The 18,797-nt window shown below is 43.9% G+C and overlaps 1 protein-coding gene across 2 annotated transcripts in view; it reads left to right on the top strand.

Moving 5' to 3' along the window:
• Positions 1–8,255: 8,255 nt before the first annotated feature.
• AEBP1 (AE binding protein 1) overlaps positions 8,256–18,797 on the top strand; it is a 49,206-nt gene continuing 38,664 nt past the window's right edge. The window contains exons 1-2 of one of the 2 annotated variants that reach the window (XM_077262783.1): positions 8,256–8,576; positions 12,084–12,391. In XM_077262783.1, coding sequence (XP_077118898.1) covers positions 12,124–12,391 — 268 coding nt within the window. In that variant the 5' untranslated portion in view covers positions 8,256–8,576; positions 12,084–12,123. The remainder of the gene's footprint in view (positions 8,577–12,083; positions 12,392–18,797) is intronic. The other variant, XM_077262785.1, reaches the window with a different exon arrangement.

Raw genomic sequence — 18,797 nt, 5'->3', positions numbered from 1 at the left:
AGTTTAAAACGTTTTAGTTCTTTTTATGTTTGTGACTGCCCACAATTAGGGAATACCAGAACAATCAGTGGCATCTACAGTAATTGTTTGGAGTTGTCCAATTCATATACTGCAGAAGCCCTTGTCGTGTTTAATAACCACCATTCTGACATATTATAAGCTACTTACAGACTTCTATCACTTCTGGACTCCACTGGCAAAGGACTGGGTATGTTGATATCCAACAGAAACATTCTTTTTTTCCTCTGACATCTGCTGTCAGGGTAATGGGGCATCACCATAGACATCTGAAGCCCGGCTGAAATTAATAGGTTGGATCAACATTAATGTGTATGGCCACTTTAAGACCTTGGCGATTGTCAACGCTAAAACTAAGTTATGTCTATGTTTCAAAATCATTTTTCATATCCATTTTCCATCAATTTTGTGTTTATTTCTCAAGTGAAATTTTATACCTCTAAACATATGACATAATTGCAATACTGTTGGCTAGAGAGCAGCAGACAAGGTTTTGTCTTCCTCGCAGTTCCCACAGCTAAGTCAAGACAAATATTTCCATCTCTCTACAAAGTTTTTCTGGAAACCCTGAGCATGCGGGACATAAACGTAATTCCAGGTGATTTCAGTGGAAAAATAGGTTACACATGTTTAACTAAAGCCATGTGGTATTTCCATGACACATCCAAGCCAGGCAGGGTAATAAATCATGAATATCCTTGTATGTGTAGTGGTATATACAATGCATATGTAGTACAGGTGCTTCTCACAAAATTAGAATATCATCAAAAAGTTAATTTATTTCAGTTCTTCAATACAAACAGTGAATCTCATATATTATATAGAGTCATTAAAAACATAGTGATCTATTTCAAGTGTTTATTTCTGTTAATGTTGATGATTATGGCTTACAGCCAATGAAAACCCAAAAGTCAATATGTCAGTAAATTAGAATACTTTATAACACCAGCTTGAATAATCATTTTAAAATCTGAAATGTTGGCCTACAGAAATGTATGTTCAGTAACTGCACTCAATACTTGGTCGGGGCTCCTTTTGCATCAATTATGGCATCAATGCGGCATGGCATGGAGGTGATCAGCCTGTGGCACTGCTGAAGAGTTATGGAAGCCCAGGTTGCTTTGATAGCAGCCTTCAGCTCATCTGCATTGTTGGGTCTGGTGTCTCATCTTCCTCTTGACAATATCCCATAGATTCTCTATGGGGTTAAGGTCAGGCGAGTTTGCTGCCAATCAAGCACAGTGATGCTGTTGTTTATAAACCTGGTATTGGTACTTTTGGCAGAGTGGACAGGTGCCAAGTCCTGCTGGAGAATGAAATTTCCATTTCCATAAAGCTTGTCGGCAGAGGGAAGCATGAAGTGCTCTAAAATTTCCTGGTTGACAGCAGTGCTGACTTTGGTCTTGATAAAACACAGTGGACCTCCACCAGCAGATGACATGACTTCCCAAACTGGAACAGTCTATAGTCTTGGCATTTACGCTTCAGTAATGAGGCTGCACAGAACTTAAGATTTACTACTAAGAGATACAAATCTTGGCTGTTGTAGTTTAACGGTAACAGTCTCCTACAGCAAAGATACATCCTAGATGCAAATTCACCCCAATTATGCTGAGGCAGAGAACAACGATGGATAGTTCACATTTCAGACCAAAAGTCACCCCTTGAAATGGCCATGGCAAAGCTCATCACCTTTGGCTTCATCTCCTTCCTCAGTCTCCATCTACAGCACCACTCAGTGACCACGGCACAGCGCCACTTAGCACAGAGGCCATAGTCTATGATACCGAATTTGATCCAGAACATAGGTGGGACATATTGGGTCAGCCTTGAACATATGCAGGCCACCCTTGCAGCCCTACTTTGACTGAAATTAACTAAATGGACCAAGTAGTGCATAACCTCACATCCATATCACTCTAGGAGCTTGTAGAGTCATTTTTATAGATGATCCCCTGACCCTTGTGACTAGGAATGCAGATTTTGGGTCAAAGCTGTCAAACTTTTCTTTCATTGAAGGCTGTGAGCCACTTTGCAACCTCGGTAGTCATGATACTACTTAAAGTGAATTTTGTAACACGTGCGTTGAAGGACCACCATGGACATGGACCATCGACAGAACCCTAATGCTCAAATAGTAAATCTGGTTCTGGATGAAACTCTTACACTGGGTTGGGAAAAAGAGCATTCTGTTTTTTGTCTGCCGAGGATATTCTTTAGACATTTTTTATACACATATGGCATCCAGAACTAGTAGGGCTCAGAAAACATCATTTGTAGATGGTATAGAGAGAGTGCCATCCATACTGTACAAGCATTACCCATTCTGGTAATGGGGTACAGTTTACCTAAAAGTGGAGGTACCCATCAATACTGTAGTTTTGGATAAAAGTTAATTCTGTTCGTTTTGCAAATGTCTCCTACTGCTTGAAGTGATTCCAGGATTCCTGAAACTGGGGCTCCCACTGATCGTTACAATGAAGGGGCCAAAGTGCTGATGCAGTGTTGTGTCCTCGTCACTGTTTTTCTCCTGTACAGTGGTCCTCATCTATCAGACTGTGTAGTAAGGGAATCATTCCGGCCACAGTTTTCTGTACAGCCAGGTGGCTCATAGTATCACTGTGCACTGGTAAAATACAATGGGATGCGGCGCTTCATCAGCACCACATTCCCTTTACTCTCAGGATTGATGGTGATCCTTAAGGTCAGACCATCATTGATAATAAAGCAATGGCATATCCTAGCAATTTGTCATCACGTTATGATGTTCTCCCTGAGATAAGCAGCCAGCCGAGATGTCATTTGGTGTCTTTCTCATAGAAAACACAGACGCGCTCCTGTGTTTGGGAGAGTCAGGAGAGATGGCTGAGGTGGGTGTAGGCCGAACGATCAGCTGGAGCATCGTTTAGCCAACAGACATCTAATATGTATGGCCAGACTCACAAAGAAATCTGAAGCTTATCTAACAGACATCTGTAAATTCATCCAAATAGTTTTTCCTTTTTATTCCACAGATCCCTTAAATATGAATCTATTTCATAGTGTCCTGCCTATAGGAACTCCAGCAATTGGCCATAATCTTTAGGAGAAATTAATAGCAAATGTTCAAATTCTCTGCAGCACCTCCACAGGATAATCATTGTATTACACCGATTCCATTTCAATCAACAGATGTTTTGTGAATTGCCGGAGTTGTTGATCACTTTCCATTCTTGGTAATAGATTAGGGCCCTTCCTCAGTTCTCTAACAATGTCGTTATGAAAGAGTTTTGAAAGCCGACAATTTAACGTACCTTTTTTTATTGGTTCTACATGTAACATGCTCACTTCCACCTCCCGTGGAGCTTACAAGCGAATTTCAACCTTTTTACTTTTACTTGTGGTGTCAGCACAAGTGTTGTGCAATTCAGCATGAAGAATCCCCGTCCTGCCGCCGGAGCCTTTGGCCTTCTCTGTCCCATCACGAGGTCTCATCTCGTTCCAATGTGTTTATCATTTTGTGCTCTGCCAAGATAAATCTCCTCATGTTATCCATATTGTGGCTGATGGGTTGCAGAAATTTTTTTTTAAGTGGTGGCCAGATGGGTATGACAAAATCTTCAAGAAGTCCACCAGCGTTTAACCCTGTCACCTCCACGCCTGGTGAATGCAATGGGCAGATGTACAATTTCTATTTCAGAGTTGAGAAGATAGGGTTAATACAATGCAAATCTGGAAGATCGGTATTCTGTAGAGTTCAAAGGAGTAATTGATGATTAATCTGCATTGCTGTAAGAAGGGGTTAATGAAGAATTGTTTTGCTGTCTTGTGATAGAGATAAACTGCAGAACCACAGTGAATGATAATGTCAAGGTACTCCGAATAACTAGAAGACACTGGGACAAGATGTTCTGTACAGCTGGAAGACAGTGTTGGGAGGGATCATTACTTGAGATAGTCTTCAGAGCTGATGGTGAGATACTCTGCAAAGAAATTATATTTATATACTTAAGATCAATGTCAGCTGAACACACTGATTTGGCAAGGATGGCCCACCATCAAATGTGTATGAATGTCTTCCGTCTCTTTAGAGCACATTTTGTGAGAAAAAAGGGTTGCACATGTTGGCTTTCAACATGCCCCATTGCCCCATTCTCTTTGTCCCCGAGAGATAAACCATAGCCAGAAGAGTCTCACAATGTACAATTCCCCTCTACCAAAAATAAAATGACATGCATCTAACTTGAGTATACACGATTCTGATCCAAAAGAGATGGATTTAAAAAAAAAAGTCTACAGCCAACTTTAGAAGAAAGAGTAAAACAAAGAGTCTACGGCCAACTTTAGAAGAAAGAGTAATAGTAGAAGACTCTGACAGGCAACTGTCCTGAAATGTTCAGCAGCTTTCCGTTTAAAGGGAAGACCTCCAGACTCCTATAAGAGTTGGCAAATTGCTTGGATGCATGCCCAAGCCTTCTAAGCTTCCCAGAAAGCAGAGCCTTCAGAAGGGTTTTTGTTTGTAATGCTGGGATGTTCCATCATCAGACTCGGTTTTGGTGTCAAAATGAGCATCTTAGGGTGAAAAGAAAGAGTGTGAAGGAGAGTGATCTGAAAGGGTGGTTCACAGTGTCATACCTTGAATCTTCTGGGCCCAATGCAAAATCTCCAAAAGGGTCCCCAACTATTAAAGTTCTTTAATAGTATTTGTCTTCTCATGTGGGCCAAAAATACCTATGGGACCCCCTAGACTCCAGGGACTAGATGAAACTACACACGTGAACCCAATATAGTTACACCCCTGTGGGTTGGTTATGGAACTCTAAAAATAATATTTATGTGTCAACCACCACCCCCTCATTAAATACTTATACTTTGATACCGCCCAACCATAATGGATCTAGTGGGACAGTTCCAAAATTGAGGAGGTGTCCCACTGTGCTGGTAGGTCAGGAGTATGTCCTGACTTCAACTGTATCCATATTCTCAGTACACAGATATAGTTGAATATAAAGGTGAGGCTAGGAGCCAACAGGTCCTTGCATCATCATTCTATCAAAGTAGAAGCTGAAGATCCTGCAAGGACCTTCGAGAATGATATGTGACCTGAAGGCAGGATATGCAGGGACTAGTTCAGTAGCCCAGGAGCAGTGAGCACAGGGATGTGATAGGCAAGTGTGTGTGTGTGTGTGTGTTTGTAGGTGAGGGGGTATCATACTGTGTGGTGGGGGATCTGTGGAATAATGTGTCCAGTTCTGGGCACCATATTGATAAAAAAAAGACATTGAAAAACTGGAGCAACTTCAGAGAAGAGCTACCAGGATGGTGAGCGGACTGCAAAGTATGTCCTACAAGGAACGGTTAAAGGATCTGGGAATCTTTAGCTTGCAAAAAAGAAGAAGACTTAATAGCTGTCTACAAATATCGGAAGGGATGTCACAGTGTAGAGGGATCATCCTTATTCTCATTTGCACACAGAAACACGAGAAGCAATGGAATGAACCTGAAAGGGAGAAGATACAGATTAGACATTAGAAAAAACTTTTTGACAGTGAGGGTGATCAATGAGTGGAACAGGCTGCCATAATAGGTGGTGAGTTCTCCTTCAATGGAAGTCATCAACCAGCGGCTGGACAGACATCTGTCTGAGATGGTTTAGTGAATCCTGCAGGAGGTTGGACACAATGAACCTGGAGGTCTCTTCCAGCTCTACCATTCTATAATTCTATGGTCTCCTAACAATAAATTTAGTCTACATCATTGTGGTTATTTGTTCTATCTTCATCCTGCCCTTTGACGTCCATTATCCACTTGGAATAGTGATTGCACTATTGCATTGATTGCACTATTACAAATCCCAAAGCAGATCTCAGCACCTTCACCAAGTTTTGGAAACTCACAATGGAAGTCAAGGACATGGAAGTATCTTTCGGAATTCTATATGCGAGTAGAGTTATGTCTATCGCACAATCCTTCTCCCAGGTGAGGTTTGTAGGCCTTCCTTCTAGTGCTCTTTTGTGAAGTCCTTGCTGCCTGTGGCTCCCTTACAAGGTCCTCTCTCTCCTGTCCTGGGACAGTACCCCGTATGGTGGGCAATGCAAGCCTTTTTACAGGGTCTCTCACGACCCGGGCTCTATGTACTGCTGCACCTTCGGGTGTGGGTGCGGACAGACAACATACAATCTTCTGTCCTTCCGGTTCTGCTGCAGGACTTGAAGTACGACACAGCCTTGGGCTCCCTGTGCCCGGTTCCTGCGCTTGAGCTCGGTGGGTGCCCGGTCACAGTTCCCCTCCAGCTCCCTTGTTCTCCTTTGCTTCTCCCCTCTCACACGTGCTATCACTGCAACGCTGTCTGCCTCTCTTCTGTTCTTGGAGCTGCAGCACTACTTGTGGCTGCATGGCCCCACTCTCTGCTCTCACTCCTCTCTCCTCTAAGATTGATCTAACCCCTCCTCCAGACCAGAATACTGAATCCGGTTTCAGAGCTCCCCCTTCTGGCCTGGATTGAGAATGTGTTGAATGTAGGTTCTTACCTGGTAAAGAGAATCCTCCTTGCCTCCAGGCATGACATCACCCTGTAACAACCGGTTACCTGGGGTGTTACACACTGGGCACATGACTGAAAAATGGCTGATCTCGGCCTGACCAAACATCCCAAATGACCCCAACTGTTTTCCTAATCACCTTCCCTTCCAACCAATCAATAACGACAAACACTACAGGTTTGGATAAAATGGCCACGTCAGCCTTTATTAAATAACATTAACAATATAAAATAATCATATTGACCTAAATATAAGGAAAGGGTCTTTGTAAGCTCAAGCAATACAACCTGGCACTAGCAGATACTGTTCTTTACCCCCAACAGCATCATGCCGATTCGGGGGCCCTCTTGCTGAATGATGCCCCGTGATTTGTCCCTCAGAGACCTTGGGTCACTAAGAGCCCTGAGTATTTTCCTACCACTTATAAAAGGGTGAGGGAATTGACCCTACCAAAATGGGTCCATTACCTCCCATTACCATAACACTAATTGGCTTTCCAAAGACCCGTTCCGGCCAGCTGCCATGACTTGATGCTTAATCTCAAACAGCCAAGTAATACCTAAACATCGAACATAAAACCTCCGTACCTAAAGCAAGGAACAACCTTAGTGGAGGGTGGATGGGACTCTGATCCACAAATGGACTCCCCATTCACCGCTCAGAAAACCCTTATATACTCGGCTCCACTAACCAATCAGGTAGAAACGTATCAGGATGCCACTTCAATAATCCTCCCCATTTTCCTGTGAAGCCCTGCCCCAGCCTCCTAAAACGACATCTTAGGAAAAATGCCAAGAATCTTATAATTGATACTCCCACCCTGGTACTTAGGCACAATATTGTCAGGCAGGTAACATTCTCCTTTCAGTCACCAAACCCAATCTCATCCATCAGATGCCAGATATAGAAGTGTGATCCATCACCACACGGAACACATTTCCACTGCTCTGGAGTACAGTGGTGGCGGTTTTATATCACTCCATTCAAGGCTTAACATTGTGCTTAGTGATGTGAGACTTGCATGTAGCTGCTTAGCTGTGGAAACCCATGACATGAAGCTCCCGGTGGGGAGCACAGATTTTGTACTAATTTTAATTTCAGAGGAGGTTTGGACTTTGCAGTTATGGAGTCAGCAGAGTGTTGGTGACTTTTCTGACCTCTGCTCCTGAGCACTCGATGACCCCGCTCTGAAACTTTACGGGGTCTCCACAGGGTTGTTGCAGTTCCTCCCACTTCTCACAGGTGATGGGGTAATATTTAGGAGAGAAGAAATGTAATGATCTAACTTGTTACACCGGTAGGTCCTATTACAACACCGCGTTGGTATCAGTGAGATCTTTACCACCACTTTTATCGCGAATGTCTGTGAAGGTAGACGACATAGCGAGGGGACGATGTTATGATAATGGGAATGAATGGTAAACCTGAATTCAATGATTAAGATGTGTTTCCCAATACTTTTGTACATATAGTATATATTTCTAAAAAAATACACTACTGTGAAGCTAATTTATCTATTATTGTTAATCTCAGTAGACCATCCCTATAACCATAAGCTCTTCCCTGACTTCTCAGCCTCTCCTTCCTGTCCATTCCACTTTCATCCTTTTTATTTTCCCTACTTGTCTTGTAGGAGCTTTGATTTGTGGTGCTGGGAGGGTTAAGGATTTTTAGAAGGGAGGCAGGGTAGAGAGGGGCTGGATTCAATTTCCTTCCAGCAGATGTCAGGTACAGACTGAGAGGGTCAGAGGAGTTGGGATAACGGCATAAAGAATTTGGATTAAAAAGAACAATCTCTGGACCTGCGTTTTATAAATACCAAGAGCAGATTTCACAATGATGTGTTTCCTCTGAACTCCGAAGGTTCTGGACAATCTCTGCAGCCTTCATCATTAGTCTCTGGTGGCCACAGAACCTAGAAGAGGGACATAAGAACCTAGTGGAGAGGGACATAAGAATCTTCCTCATCACTGCTGGTACCTGACCTAGGACTTCTGCTATTTCACATCTTGAGGGATTATCGGCTCCTCCATTGAGGTAGGTGGAGCATTCAGGGAACAGGTAACCAACCTACTAAGGTGCTATGTTTATGTCCATGTATGATGTGCCCATAACTTCAAAGTTCTGTCCCAATCCCTCTGTCCTTCTTTGCTCTTTGAATGTCCTTCTTTTATAGAGCTGATAAAATCATTCAACGTATTATAATTATTAAGCCTCCTACTAACTCCCAACCTACATATTATCTTGTGGTTTATTGTAGGATTGTATATTCAGATAATTTCTATAGTAATATGTAAACTAAGGAACAACGGAAGATAAGGAACCTATACAAAATTTAGATTAATTCCAAATAAACCTAAAGGTGTGATTTAGAAAACCCAAATTCTAAGGCACCCGTTTCATGACCATTTGTTGAGTTTTTAATGTTGTAGATATTCTGCATAATTTTTACACCTATTAAGTAAAATGGGTTACTTGCATTTTTTCAAAAATACACAGCATAAAAAACTCACCAAAAACTCATCTTAGGAATGGAGCATTACTAAGGAAACTTAGATAACAGAGTAAACCCCCCATGCAGGACGCTGGTCTACAATATCTCCCACAGTAGAAAGTGGTTGCAATGACCATCTCTCTTATATTTATAGTATAGTATATTAGGCCTTATATTATACTCACACTTCCTCTTCTGTACCGAAGACTTTTCAGCAGTCTCATTATCTTCTTAGACAGGATTACAAAAAAAGGTAACGCATCAGTATACCAGAGATAACACAGGATCCACCATTCAGAATAGGTAATGTAATCACTTTCCTCCACCACCTCCCTATGAAATGACCTTTTCCCAGCTTAGAGCATGCTCAGATAACAGTTCTGTACAAAGAAACAGGGATTGAGTTAGTCTATTGCTGTCACTGTCCACGTGCTCAACAGGAAATAGCAGTCTATTATTATTAAGCCTAGTGGCCAGTGTGAAAATTGTAAGATTTTTTTTTTAATTATTACAGATAGTAATGTGAAAATAATACAATAGAAAAAAAAAACTTAAAAAAATAAATTTAGCATAAAATTTTAATTTAATCTATATGGGCATGTAGGTCATAGAAAGATGAATAGAATGATACCTTTATAGCTGCAATTCGATGTCTTAGTCCAGAGAAATCCATATTTTTTAAAAATATGTAAATGAACTGATAAGATCTATGGGCTGGACATAGATCTCCCTGAGAATAAAGCGCTTATTGTAAATAAATGTGGCAGTTACCAGTGTGAGACATATAATGACTGACAGTCTGCTCTCCTGAGCTACATGTCTCACACTGGTAACACCTTCTTCATTTACAATAAGTTCTGGAGGCATATTCTCGGGGAGATCTATGTCCGGCCCATAGATCTTAACAGCTCATTTACATATTAAGAAAAACGTGCATTTCTCTGGAATAAGACATCCGATCGCGGATATCAAGGTATCATTTTATTCAGCTTCCAATGACCTACATGTACATATAGACGCTTAGGAGGGACCATCCTACTGACAAATTCCCTGTAAGAGACGGATGTCAGAGCTGTAATTAGCTATTTTGCTCAGACAACACATAGCACAGAGTTTTCTGCAGTCTGCAGCTGTATTCTTTCACTATGTAATGTGAATTTATGCTCTAAGAACTGAACTATTTTATGCTTATGTTTTCTGGCACAATTTCCAGAAATGACTTCTTCTTTTGTGGGTTGCAGTTCATAGTCCTCCTCCCTATGAAAACCATATGACACCTTGGAATATGAGTAAATTGTAACTCCCCTTGTTATGCTGACCATATGGTGCTGTGCTTTACATCCCGAAGTGGTATAATGTCTTTACATGGTGTTAGTATTTAGGATTTATCTGTGTTGTGTGCATTATTATGTGTTTTTTTCTCCGCTCTGGTTTTCCATAGCGATTTATATTCATAGTAATTAGGTTAATGGGTTTACAGTATGCAATGCAGTTACATTTGTAAAGTATTATAGCCTCAAGAGCAGAACTCCGGCACAATGCTGTACATAAGCAGTAGGGTGTTACATGAAATACATTACTGCCAACTCTCCTGTAAAGTCTGGCAGGGTCCCAAAAAATAGGTGAGACCTCCTAGACTCCCCAAAGTGTTGGCGATACTCCCGGGCAACACAGGGTCTTCCGCAAAGCAGGGCTCTGAAAACATTCTTCATCCTTCCCTGATGCTTAGCCTCCAGAGGAACATTCAGGGGGTCAGAATTGGGCATGGCATGCTGGAAAGAAAACATGGTGTTTTATGAATAGTAATTCGGTCACACCCATCTCCAAGAAAACAATTTGAAAACGTTGGTGCGGCCGATGCCAGCACCTGGTGAACCCAGGAAAGTGTCACGGGGAACACGCCTGGGTAGACATCTCTACCCAGCTTACAATTTGCGATAGTTGCCATACATGGATTGCCGCCGTGTGCATACTGCTCGTATTGAGCGGGCTCAGGAGATGAGCCTGCTCCACACAGCAGGGAGGCAGGCTGTATTACACAGCTGGCGCCCAAGTCTGTTACAATCAGTTTAACCTCTTAAATGCTAATTATCACAGGTGTTTGAGATTGATTTCAATGATCTAAAGAGCCCTGAGCTACAATACCATCCATGAGTTTATTGAAAAACAAAAAAAATTACAACTTTATGACACTTAAATCCAATTTGCATAATAATTTGGAACTCGGTATAAAGGCATATGATATATGAAATCTGAAGCTGATTCGTTTATAAGGATAACTACTCCACTTTCCCATCGCACCCGTTTTGAACTCTCCCCTCGCATCATTATGTGCCCCATCCATAAAGGTATAACCTTAGTACATGTCATCAATATCTGTTTAGGAGTCTGCCCCTATACCTGTATTGGTACTCCAAACGTTGTGCCAAACAAACTTTGTGTAAATCAATAGTACACGTGAATTAAAGAAAGTTTGTAATACAACTTAACTTATGCTCTTTTCCACTTATGAGCCACTTCTACTTCCACTGATTTCAGAACTCTTCATCAGATAAAATTTGTATCAAGACAAAAAGAGCTTCCAGATTACTGAGAGAACAGATTACAGCTGCCTATCAAAGTGAATGGAAAGGATATGGGGGGAGGGGGGTAATAGCAGAGAAGAGTGTGAGAAAAAAGCAGTGAGAGACATCTGGTACTGATTCTTTTTAATAAGCATTTTATCTTGCAAAGAGCTGGATTCACAGTTACACTGCTCAGTACTGCTGTATAATGTCCTCAATGCTGCTGCTTCTGTCTACAGATAAGGGAACAGGAATCCCTCATGTCTGTGTGTGCTTAGCTATGTATGGAAGACATCTTAGCAGCTAGTCCAGCCCACTAGTTTAAGGTGACCTGGTTCATCATCAGTCCCCGTCAACTATTAAAGATAAGAATTGATGGGCTTAAAGGGGTGGGGATATGGTTTTGCTGTTTACTTTTTCTTACTGTTGAAAATCAATAAAAAAACGACAATAAAATGAACACTGCTAATTATATTTTCTTTACAGGCGTCCTGCTTCTTTCTTTGTTGCCCTCTGTAAGGAAGTGATGTGGAGAAGTGGAACCTCCCTGGTGATTGTGTCCCTGCTCCTGACACTGCTGCCTTCTTTAGTCCGGGCACAGTCAGTTCTCACTGATGATGAAATTGAAGAATTCCTGGATGGATTCCTCAAGGAGTTGGTTCCTGAGGAAGATGATGATGATAAAGCAGAACCCAGGAGGGAGGACGAAGAGGGTGGTGTAGTAATCACTAGAGGTGGAGAGTATGAGGAAGAAGAAGAGACTCACATAGGGAAAAAGCCAAAAGCCCCTAAAGGTGAGGTTGGAGTCATCTTGGAGTAATCTTGGTGTACATTGACCGATTTCTTACTATGTAGAAGTCCCGGTAAGACCAAAATGGAAAAATTAGAAAAAGATGAGCCATCATGGAAATCACAAAAACATTCCTAGACAGTTACTTTCTCTTCCTGAAGATGTGACTCAACCTGCTAACAATTATCCACATGACAGCGTACAGATCTGGGATCATAAAATCTCCGACACATGGGAGCTATTAATGTGATCGGATTCTCATTCATTGTAAAACATTGGTGGGCCGACCAATATCAGACAGGGGGGTTAGATCCCGTAACACAGAGCTGATGCTCTTATCAACTAATGACGAATGGCTTTTCCTGATAAAATTTCTACTTTTTTCTCTAATATCCAGAATGTTGTAGTACTGTACTCATGACTGAATTACAGCTCTGTTTTACATGGGACCGTAGCAAGACTTCCATAGTGGGGTTGTCAACATGTTAGGGCATGTTAGGTTAGGCTATGGGGTGAACTAGATGGACTTAAAGTCTTCCTTCAACCTTAATAATAACTATGTTAATTTACATTGTTTTCCGGACAACCTACCTACATTTTTTTTCTGGACTTTAAGGCTGCGGTCAGATGGCCATATGCTATCTCATGCGAGAGATTCGGGTTCATTATAGTAATGACCCTCGGCTCAAACTCTATCAGAGCGTGAGCCGAGTGTCATCTTAGTGTGATCTTATTCTCTCGCATGAGAGAGCACAGAAGATTTAGAACTTAATTTCTCCATCTCATCCATTGTCTCTGTCCGCTGATGATGGACTGCACTCGGATGACATTGGAGTGCAGTCCGATGTTTTTCACGCACCCATAGACTTGTATGGGTGCACATGGCTCAATTATCGGATGCACTCGCAGCATGCTGTGACTGTTTTCTCATAGCTTTGGGCTGAGTGCGATCCAATAAAACATCGGATAGCATTCGGCTGTGTTATACGCTCGTGTGTGAGAGCCCTAAAAGGTATACATGTCAGAAGCTACCAGTTTCTTGGATAGTTGGCAGCCCTATTCCATAAAGATCCATGAGGCTCGATTGTATACAGTATTCATCTCATTATTAGTGATGAGCGAGTGTACTCGTTACTCGGGTTTTCTATAGCATGCTTGGGTGGTCTCTGAGTATTTATGACTTCTCGGAGATTTAGTTTTCCTTGCCTCAGCTGGATGATTTGCGGCTGCTAGCTTGCTTGATTACATGTGGGGATTCCCTAGCAACCAGGCAACCCCCACATGTACTCAGGCTGGTTAGCAGCCCTAAATCATCCAGCTGAGGCAAGGAAAACTAAATCTCCGAGCAGTCATAGTCATACTCGCTCATCACTGCTCATTTTCTATCTATCTATCTATCTATCTATCTATCTATCTATCTATCTATCTATCTATTATATATCTATCTATCCAGTGTCAGACTGGAGCACCTTGGTCCCACCAGAGAAAATCATTCTTGGGGCCCACTATGTAGCTACATAGAAATAAATACAAGACCACCAATTGTGCGGTAAAACACGCTAATATCAGGGTATAATATAAGGTAGTACACGTCTTAATTATGTAGGAGGGGTTTGGGTAGCCCCCCTCATAGAATATAAAGTATCCCCCTCATAGAATATAAAGTAGCCCCCTCATAGGGTACAATGCAGCCCCCTCATAGTATATAAAGTAGCCCCCTCATATAGTATAATATAGCCCCCTCATAGAATATAATGCAGCCCCCCCATAGAATGTAGTGTACCCCCATAGAATATAATGCAACTAGCCTCATAGAGTATAATGTAGCCCCCTCAGAGTATAATGCAGCCCCCTTCATATAGTATAATGTAGCCCCCTTAGAGTATCATGCTGTCCCCTCTTAGAGTATAATGCTGCCCCCCTCATAGGGTATAATTCTGCTCCTCCCATAGGGTATAATGCAGCCCTCCCTCATAGGGTATAATGCAGCTCCCCCCATAGGGTATAATGCAGCTTCCCCCACAGGGAATAATGCTGCCCCCTTATAGGGTACATTGCAGCTCCCCCATAGGGAATAATGCTGCCTCCCTCATAGGGTATAATGTAGCTCCCCCATAATGAATACTGCTGCCCCCATAGGGTATAATGTAGCTCCCCCATAGGGAATAATGCTGCCCCCTCATAGAGTACAATGCAGCTCCCCTCATAGGGTATAATGCAGCCCTCCCTCATAGGGTATAATGCAGCCCCCTCATAGGGTATAATGTAGCTCCCCATAGGGTATAATGCAGCTCCCTATAGGGTATAATGCAGCTCCCCCCATAGGGTATAATGTAGCTCCCCCATAATGAATACTGCTGCCCCCCATAGGGTAAAATGTAGCTCCCCCATAGGGAATAATGCTGCCTCCCTCATAGGGTACAATGCAGCTCCCCCACAGGGTATAATGCTGCCCCCATAGGAGATAATGTATCTCCCCCATAGGGAATAATGCTGCCCCCTCATAGGGTATAATGTAGCTCCCCCATAGGGAATAATGCTGCACCCCTCATAGGGAATAATGCTGCCACCCTCATAGGGTATAATACTTCCCCCTCATAGGGAATAATTCTGCCCCCCTCATAGGGAATAATGCTGCCCCCTCATAGGGAATAATGCTGCCCCCTCATAGGGTATAATGCTGCCCCCCTCATAGGGTACAATGCAGCTCCCCCATAGGGTATAATGTTGTCTCCCATAGGAGATAATGTATCTCCCCCATAGGGAATAATGCTGCCCCCTCATAGGGTATAATGCTGCCCCCATATGGAATAATGCTGCCCCCTCATAGGGAATAATGCTGCCCCCTTCATAGGGTATAATGCTTCCCCCATAGGGAATAATGCTGCCCCCACATAGGGTATAATGCTGTCCCTCTCATTGGGAATAATGCTGCCCACCTCTTAGGGTATAATGCTGCCCCATAGGGAATAATACTGCCCCCCTCATAGGGTATAGTGCTGCCCCCTCACGGGGTATAATGTAGCTCCCCCATATGGTATAATGCTGCCCCCCATAGGGAATAATGCTGCCTCAGACTCACTGAGATATATATATATATATAACTAGATGGTGGCCCGATTCTAACGCATCGGGTATTCTAGAATATGTATGCGTAGTGTATAGCACAGCCCATGTAGTATATTGCGCAGCCCAAGCAGTACATTGCGCAGCCCACGCAGTACATTGCGCAGCCAACGAAGTACATTGCGCAGCCAACGCAGTACATTGCGCAGCCAACGCAGTACATTGCGCAGCCAACGCAGTACATTGCGCAGCCAACGCAGTACATTGCGCAGCCAATGCAGTACATTGTGCAGCCCACGTTGTACATTGCGCAGCCCACGTTGTACATTGCGCAGCCCACGTTGTACATTGCGCAGCCCACGTTGTACATTGCGCAGCCCACGTTGTACATTGCGCAGCCCACTTTGTACATTGCGTAGCCCACGTTGTACATTGCGCAGCCCACGTTGTACATTGCGCAGCCCACGTTGTACATTGCGCAGCCCACGTTGTACATTGCGCAGTCACGGAGTATATTGCGCAGCCCACGTAGGATATTGCGCAGCCCACGTAGGATAGTGCGCAGCCCACGTAGGATATTGCGCAGCCCGTAGTATATTGCGCAGCTCACTTAGTATATTGCGCAGCCCACGTAGTATATTGCGCAGCCCATAGTATATTGCACAGCTCACTTAGTATATTGCGCAGCCCACATAGTATATTGCCCAGCCCACGTACATAGCAATGTGGGCATGATATCCCTGTTAAAAAAAAAAAAAGAATTAAAATAAAAAATAGTTATATACTCAGCTTCCGTTGGCGCCTGGATCCAGGAAGCGGTTACCGACGCTTGGGATCCGCCGAAGCTCCGCCGAGCCGCTCGCGCCGGCCGCCATCTTCCTTTCCCAGGATGCAGCATTGCGAAATTACCCAGAAGACTTAGCGGTCTCGCGAGACCGCTAATTCTTCTGGGTAATTTCGCAATACATCGCCGGGAACGGAAGATGGCGGCCGGTGCGAGCGGCTCGGCGGACTACGGAGGGTGAGTATAGCAGGTTTTTTGTTTTTTTATTATTTTTAACATTACATTTTTTTACTATTGATGCCGCATAGGCAGCGTCAATAGTAAAAAATTAGGGACACACAGGGTTAATAGCAGCGGTTACGGAGTGCGTTACCCGCGGCATAACGCGGTCCGTTACCGCCGGCATTAACCCTGTGTGAGCAGTGACTGGACAGCGTATGCGGGTGCCAGGCAGTGAGTGCGTAGAGTAAGGAGCGGCCATTTTCTTCTGGACTGTGCGCGTCGCTGATTGGTCGTGGGCGTTTTGCCACGACCAATCAGCGACTTGGATTCCATGACAGACAGAGGCCGCGACCAATGAATATCCGTGACAGACAGAAGGACAGAAAGACGGAAGTGACCCTTAGACAATTATATAGTAGATTATTATTATTATTATTTATTATATCGCCATTTATTCCATGGCGCTTTACATGTGAGGAGGGGTATACATAATAAAAACAGCTAAAATAATCTTGAACAATACAAGTCACAACTGGTACAGGAGGAGAGAAGACCCTTCCCGCGAGGGCTCACAATCTACGAGGGATGGGTGAGGATACAGTAGGTGAGAATAGAGCTGTCATGCAGTGGTTTGGTTACTGCAGGTTGTAGGCTTGTTGGAAGAGGTGGGTCTTCAGGTTCTTTTTGAAGGTTTCCATGGTAGGCGAGAGTCTGATGTGTTGGGGTAGAGAGTTCCAGAGTATGGGTGATGCGCGAGAGAAATCTTGTATGCGATTGTGGGAAGAGGAGATAAGAGGGGAGTAGAAAAGGAGATCTTGTGAGGATCGGAGGTTGCGTGTAGGAAAGTACCGGGAGACAAGGTCACAGATGTATGGAGGAGACAGGTTGTGGATGGCTTTGTATGCCATGGTTAGGGTTTTATACTGGAGTCTCTGGGTAATGGGGAGCCAGTGAAGGGATTGACAGAGGGGACAGGCTGGGGAATAGCGGGGGGACAGGTGGATTAGTCGGGCAGCAGAGTTTAGAATAGATTGGAGGGGTGCGAGAGTGTTAGAGGGGAGGCCACAGAGCAGGAGGTTACAGTAGTCGAGGCGGGAGATGATGAGGGCATGGACTAGGGTTTTTGCAGATTCTTGGTTTAGGAATGTACGGATCCGTGAAATATTTTTGAGTTGAAGGCGGCAGGAAGTGGAAAGGGCTTGGATATGTGGTTTGAAGGAGAGATCAGTGTCAAGGATTACCCCGAGGCAGCGAGCTTGTGGGACTGGGGAGAGTGGGCAGCCGTTTACTGTAATGGTTAGGTTCGTTGGGGGGGTCGCGTGAGATGGGGGAAAGATGATGAATTCTGTTTAGTCCATGTTAAGTTTTAGAAATCTAGCGGAGAAGAAGGATGAAATAGTGGACAGACATTGAGGGATTCTGGTTAGTAGGGAGGTGATATCTGGTCCAGAGATGTAGATCTGTGTGTCATCAGCATAGAGATGATACTGAAAACCGTGAGATTCTATGAGCTGTCCCAGGCCAAAGGTGTAAATGGAGAAGAGCAGGGGCCCTAGGACTGACTCCGACAGATAGGGGGCGAGGTGAGGAGGTGGTGTGTGAGTGGGAGACGCTGAATGTCCGGTCAGTTAGATATGACGAGATCCAGGATAGGGCCAAGTCTGTGATGCCAAGGGATGAGAGGGCCTGTAATAATAGGGAATGGTCCACTGTGTCAAAGGCAGAGGGCAGGATATATATATAAAAAATCACAATACTCACCTCTCTTCCTCGCTTCCACAGAGAGAGAGAGAGAGAGAGAGAGAATTAAAAAAAAAAAAAAAAAAAAATTTCTTCATTGGGTTTCGTGCTTCGGCCGATCCCCGACTTTTCACGGTGGTCGGCTGATTTCACTCAACTCGACTTTTAAGACAGTCGGGTTTCGCAAAACCCGACTCGACCCTAAAAAAATAAAGGTCGCTCAACCCTAGTCCCCATGGCTTACAGCCCCATAGCGGCCACGTGGGCTGGGGGCCCCTGAGGGAGAGGGAGCGGGGGCCCTGGTCTGCAGACCCTGATAGCGGGCAGTGTTAGCTGCAGCATGCGGCAAAGCTGCCTGCTATTATAGTGAAATGAATTCACTCCTCTCCACGCCCATGGGGGCGTGGGGAAGCGTGAATATTCATTTCACTTTAGTAGCGGGAACATGCTTAGGCTTCCTGTCATCCGCTGCTGCTCCGCTGGCATCGAGGGCCCCATAGCAGCTGCATGGTGTGCCGCTATTAGCGACACCCCACTGGCTAGGGGCCCCTGGAGCAGCGGGGACCCTAGGCAGCTGCTGGCCCTGTATCTATCTATC

This window comes from Ranitomeya variabilis, chromosome 5 (assembly GCF_051348905.1).
Source record: "Ranitomeya variabilis isolate aRanVar5 chromosome 5, aRanVar5.hap1, whole genome shotgun sequence".
In the NCBI taxonomy this organism is placed as follows: Eukaryota; Metazoa; Chordata; class Amphibia; order Anura; family Dendrobatidae; genus Ranitomeya; species Ranitomeya variabilis.
The sequence above is the reverse complement of the archived record's forward strand: the minus strand, read 5'-3'. Positions and strand labels throughout refer to the sequence as shown.